General features: G+C 39.5%; 1 protein-coding gene across 1 annotated transcript in view; it reads left to right on the plus strand.

Annotated features, from left to right (window-relative positions):
- The first annotated feature begins 1,135 nt into the window (after positions 1–1,135).
- The window catches only part of LOC137999124 (RYamide receptor-like), an 8,194-nt gene continuing 3,329 nt past the window's right edge, over positions 1,136–6,000 (plus strand). The window contains exons 1-2 of the mRNA XM_068844966.1: positions 1,136–1,247; positions 4,838–6,000. The exon at positions 4,838–6,000 is cut by the window's right edge and continues 3,329 nt beyond it. Coding sequence (XP_068701067.1) covers positions 4,875–5,933 — 1,059 coding nt within the window. The 5' untranslated portion in view covers positions 1,136–1,247; positions 4,838–4,874 and the 3' untranslated portion in view covers positions 5,934–6,000. The remainder of the gene's footprint in view (positions 1,248–4,837) is intronic.

The raw sequence follows: 6,000 nt of genomic DNA on the forward strand, positions 1-6,000 counted from the left end.
CACGTATGCTTGCTGTCCTCTGCATAACGACGACAAATTTGAGGTTTTGACGACAACGTTGACGAACAATGGTGAATCTATCCTTCTCTCTCCTTATTTCAAATCCTAACGTACTAGTAGACCACTTTTCTCATTCTTAATTAAAGCGCATTTTGATTTCGACCTCGCTGAGTGCCCGAGGTGGTACTTGGGTCAACTTTTGCTGGGTATGTTCCGCTGGCCTCTCAGTCAGAACCCCCTCCCCGTTATAGTCTATTTCATGGCCAATTATAGACCCCATCTTAGTTACTTTAGGGTAAATGTAAGTTTAGCGACCCCAGCTTAGTCACTTTCAGTTTACGTATAAACGTTACATTAAGTCATTTAATTGTAATTTCAAAACGGAATGTAAGCCGACTAGTAAATATTAAATGGACAGCGCTACACTTCTTTCTGTAACAGCTTCTTTTTAACCGCGAATTTTTCCATTTTTAAGTCCAACAAGCCAGAATTTTCTTACCCCCAAAATCCCGACAATTTGCGACCCCATTCGAGTAACTGTCGGGGACTCTGTTGAAAAATACAACCCCAATATAGTCAATCCAGTCGTGAAAATGCTACCCCATCCAAAGGCACATCCCCAATAGCTCACTAATAGGAAGTGACCCCCCCCCCCCCTCCCCTCCCCGGGGGGTGGGCTGAGTTTCGCATCGAAAAAGTTATTATCGACTCTCCCGTTCATTTCATTTACAGTGATTGTTACAGAAAATCAACCAAAACCTTATTCATCCTGGAGACGGGATCACCGAATTATATTTGCAGTTAAAATGCCGTCTTGAGCAAGACATTTTTAGGTAATTGTCCAAACCACGAGCCCCGAGAGCCCTGTAACGAAAACTGGATTTTACAACCCTGCAGTTTTCTTGACTATTTTTATCGGTAGATTGATGATACTCGAAACGAGAGGTTTTCGTGGACCAAATGTCTCACCAGATTGATTTGATCAATTTAAAATTTTAAAATGGGACTGAATAAATATTTGGTACTGAAAAATGATTATCCATTTATACACCTGTTACCCACGTATGCAACTGTGTAAAGAAAGTTTCATGATTAAGGAAACAACACGATGACAGAGTTAGGCCTGCAACCAGTAACCGTGGGGTCGAGAGTCAGAGTCGCTAATCGCTACACCACCGTGCCTTCGAATTCACACAAGTATCCTTTTCTCTTTTCTTGAGAGCCAAACGGAACAAGAAAAATATGAGGTAGGAGAGCAAATTCCCTTTATTTGGCCCTATTCTGAGGTTCTGTTCGCTATTGCAAAGTTATTTTAAGGACTACACCCTATCATGAGTCGGATGGCGCGAAAACGACGGGACCGCGCGGTCATGAGAAATCCAGATAAAATAACCCTCGTAACATAAAACGGCAAAAGGCAAACGCCAAGCTGCTGATTGCCAGAAAAGTATGGCAATTCAGTTATTGTAACTCGCTCCTCTCTTTTAAGAAGTTACTTGATTCCTGTAACTAACAAGAAAGAAATGAGTTTATATCAAACAAGTTGCTTCCCCTTTCGGCAAAAAACGTAATTTTTAGTGTGACGTTTCCAGTTCGTAGTAAACTCGATGCCAAATCTCTCTTATTTGTGCGTAAAAAAACGAAACGTTCGAGATTACAAGAAAAAATAATAAGAAAATTTGGGGGGAAGGGTGATTTCATTGCGAGGCTTTTACTGAAATATCTTCTATTTTCTCTGAGTTGTTAAAGGTTTTTGGCAGATACTGTTAGTGCGATAGGCGGTTTTGTCTATTTCAGGGAAAAACCACTTATTGTAAACCAGTAGGGTATCATCTATTTATTTCAACGTGACTTGAGTGTTATATATACACTAAGGCATTTACACTATCCAGCGACTGGATGATCTTAAGAACCAGTGATCTTCCATTGGCAACGACTGTATTGTCCCGAAAGACTTTGACAAATGGTTTTCAGTTCTTAAAAAGTGTAACCACAATACGTTCGATAGTTTAGTAAATAAAATGTTACTAATCAGAGACTTGTCACCATCCCTTAACGTTCAATCGCATTCAATCGGCACCTAACTATTTAAGTGACATTGCTTAATTACTTATTCAATATGTTAATAGTCTCTGATCGTTTTATTCTTGAAAATGGTGTCATGAGGACGCCGAAACGTCTTTTATTAAGTTTTTACAAAATTAAATTTAGATTACAGCTAATACCGCATTTCGGATATTAAACATTCGGGAGAATTACCTGAACTCCAAAAACCTATAAAATTTGACAATGATGAAAGAATCTAAGTTTAGTGATAGGTCGAGGGATGGATTTGAACCGCTGAAAGCAGAGGTTTAAGTGCAAGAAACAATGCAAGTTCAAAACATTGAGATTGGATCGTTCGTCACTGCATTTTTGAAAAAAAAGAAAAACAATGTCGTGCAATGCCAGGGGCCTAGATTTCCAGGTAATGGTCTATAGTCGTAAAGGAAATTCGTGTTTTCCTGCTATTGTTATTGCGCATACGTTCTGCGCACCTCGAGATACTCGGATTTCCTATCGGTGATGCTTACCAACAAAGGAATATTTTTGCGCGGTTTAAAATTATGCAGAGAAAGTAGATCTTAGTAAGTACTATTGGTATCCAAAAAGAAAATTGAGGGTAACCATGTATTTTTCAGAGATAATATTAAGCTTCAATTTGAGAAAGAACACCGTATATGGCTTTGTATTTTAAAGCTTTTTACCAATATTGTTCTTGAATTATCTTTGACAAATGCGTGATTACTCCCAACTTTCTTTTTCGATTTCAATAAACACTTGTTAAGATCTACATTTCCCGCATAATCATAAACCGGGGCAAAAATATCTTAAATTAGTAGGCACTGTCCTTAAAAGAGTCCAACTGGCACGTTCTGCGCTTGGTTTCGTTCTAAGAACCTGTGACTTACTTTTAACATAAAAAAAAACCCCACGTAGACATTTATGCTTACTATCCCCTTTAAGACTGAGTACCTATCATGTAAGCTGTACTTCCATGTATTGGCTTAAATAAGAATATGTAAGTTAAAGGTGCATTACAAATATTAATGAGGTTTTTTTTTCAATCGCCGAGATCGGATCCTCGAAGGTGTTAAAGTAACGTAAAGTAGAGTAAAGCAACCATATTTATAACGTCGATAACTCGTAACAGTAATTAAACTGACAAACCTGAGGTCGACAGTGTGACACGCAATCTTGCTCTGTCAATGATACGTTTTTAGAAATGGTTACAGATTTAACTGCATTGATCTTGTGCAGGTAGGTTTAATTTCTTTGCAATTGATTTTCGTAGTAATTTTAAAATCTAGGATATGATATTTTCATTTACCAACGCACTTTTAGGCATGTCTTATCGTGTTATAGCTCAGAATTCACCATGAAATTCTGTCGGTTAAATATTAACTTTTAACTGAGAAAAGCTGAGCTTCAAACGTGATAACAGAGGAATTTCAAGTCAAAATTAGGTAAACTGTCCGACTATCGCGATAACAGAGCTTAGATCCGTGGGGATTCCCATGTGTTGAAGGAAATCCCTTAACGGTGACAAGACATTTAACTGACACTCTTCTCTAAGGTTCACTCTAGTTTTTATAATTTTCTCAACAGATTTAACTTACCTCATTGGCTTCATTGGTGGGAGGCGCGATGGCCTCATGGTTAGTGTGCTCGACTCCGGAGCGAGTGGTCCGGGTTCGGGTCCTGGCCGGGGACATTGTGTTGTGTTCTTGGGCCAGACACTTTACTCCCACGGTGCCTCTCTTCACCCAGGTGTATAAATGGGTACTGCCATAATGCTGGGGGTAACCCTGCATCCCATCCAGGTGGGAGTTAAAAATACTCCTAGTCGCTTAATGCTACGGAAACCGGGTATAAGCACCGACGTGTTGGGTCATTGGCTCGGAAAGCGCTTACCTCATTGGCTACAAACGGCTAAACTACTCTACTAGCTTCAATACAAATCACTTTATACTGTAGGGATTCGACTGAGGTGTAAGCTGTAACTGACTGCTAGAATCCTTCCTTCCTTGAAGGTTGTGTCAGCCGATCCTATATCAAATATCACCTGCCAAGCGAAACAAACTTGCGCAGTTTCCACATTAGCCTATTTCCCTTCCTGGCCAGAGCCCGTTTACAACGTCTTTCCATTACTTTTTACACCGGTTTCGACAAGGTCCTTCCGTTATCTTACTGCGTCAGAATTATACTGAGCATGCTGCGAGAGCCGAAGCTTAGCCTGAAGAGGCAACGGGTAGCCTACACTTTGTTCGAAGGATTTTTACCCGGTTTCCTATTAAGTTCACAGTGTTACAGTGTTTTTAAATGTTACAATCTAGTTCAATTTCGTAGTCCGAAGTCCAAAGTAGGAGAATCGAAAAAAAAAGAAAAAAAAGAAGAGTCAGAGCCGAACCCTCTACTTTTCTCCTTCAAACAAAGTAAAAAAAAAAAAGGAAACTGTTATATAATAACTGATGAACAAAGGAAATTTTCAAAAGGTAAGGACGGGTTTTAATAACCGCTTAATCCATAAATTACTAAGAGTATTTACCGCAAAAGCCGTAGTTTTAATAACTTTTTAAATTTTTGTAATTAAAACTTCCGTTCTGAAAAAATAAAGAGAATCGTAGTAATTGCACCGCACGTTTGTAAAACCATACTCAGAGATACATTTACAGACGAAGGGAGATCATCCTGACGACGAAAAATTTTGGTCTTTTAACACTTGCTCCATCCGTGTAACGGACTTCTCCAAACGAAAATTCACTTGTTGATGAACTTTGATACTTTTGGTCAACAGATGAGAATTTCAGAAGTTCAACGGTTCAGGAAACCAAATGAACGGCTCCTCACAAAGAGATTACAGAGATGATGCCGCATGCCCGTTCGATGTTTCTGCATTCTTCATCACAACCTTGTCAGTGATAAGTTTGGCATCCATTGTCGGCAACATCTTCGTTATTACTGCAGTGTACAGAACGCCAGTCCTCAGAACAAGTACAAACTATTATTACGTTAATATGGCGATATCTGATATTATATTTTGTCTCATGACTTGGCCATTTTTCTTGACTGGAAAGATATTTATCAGCAAGGGAAGCGCCAACGAAGTTTCTATGGTCACTTATGCTTGCAAAACGTCATCGTATCTGAGAATGGTATCATACTCAGTCTCACTTACCTCCTTGGTTTTGATCGCTGTCGACAGATTCGTTGCAACTGTATATCCTTACAAAGTTTACTTACTCTCGAGAAAATTAAGAGTAGCTTTAATTTCAACAACATGGCTGCTCTCGCTGTCCTTTTGTTATCCCTTTTTCCATTGTTCCAGCGTATACAATGGCGGAGAAAAGTTATACTGTAAATGTTTGTGGAATGGTAAAACAGACGTCATTTTTTTCGTCGTTGGCACAAGCTTCGCTCTGTTTGAACCTCTTTGTACAATTATCATTTTGTATCAACGTATCATGCGAGTATTACAAAGGAAGCCGATCCAAGAATCCAGCGTGCAGGGCAGCAACCCAGTACAATGGAGAAACAAGACTCGCAGAAAGACCATGTATTTGTTCATCCTGATCGTTGCCGTGTTTTTCATTTGTTGGATATGGCCTTACGTAATATTAGTTTTGGAAATCTTTTCACCTGAACTGTTTCTCAATGATCATTGCCACTGGATTGACGGTTTTGCTTTTACTGTGTTTCCAGCGCTAAGCGCAGTCATGAATCCAATTATTTTGTTTTCATTAAGTTCTAGGTTTCGTGATGCATTACCCACACGCACCTCACTGCCAGTTTCATGCAAACCACGCTGTAGGGCCCGGAGTTTGCCACCTTATCAATCACGTGACGGCCCCGTGCATCTGGTAGCTATGAAAACGTTGCAAAGCCTTATGTAATTTCTTTGACCAATCACAGGAGAGGGAAAAATTCAAAGGAGCCAATCACATCTCGAAACAAATGCAC

The sequence above is a fragment of the Montipora foliosa genome, chromosome 4, assembly GCF_036669935.1.
Source record: "Montipora foliosa isolate CH-2021 chromosome 4, ASM3666993v2, whole genome shotgun sequence".
Lineage (NCBI taxonomy): Eukaryota > Metazoa > Cnidaria > Anthozoa > Scleractinia > Acroporidae > Montipora > Montipora foliosa.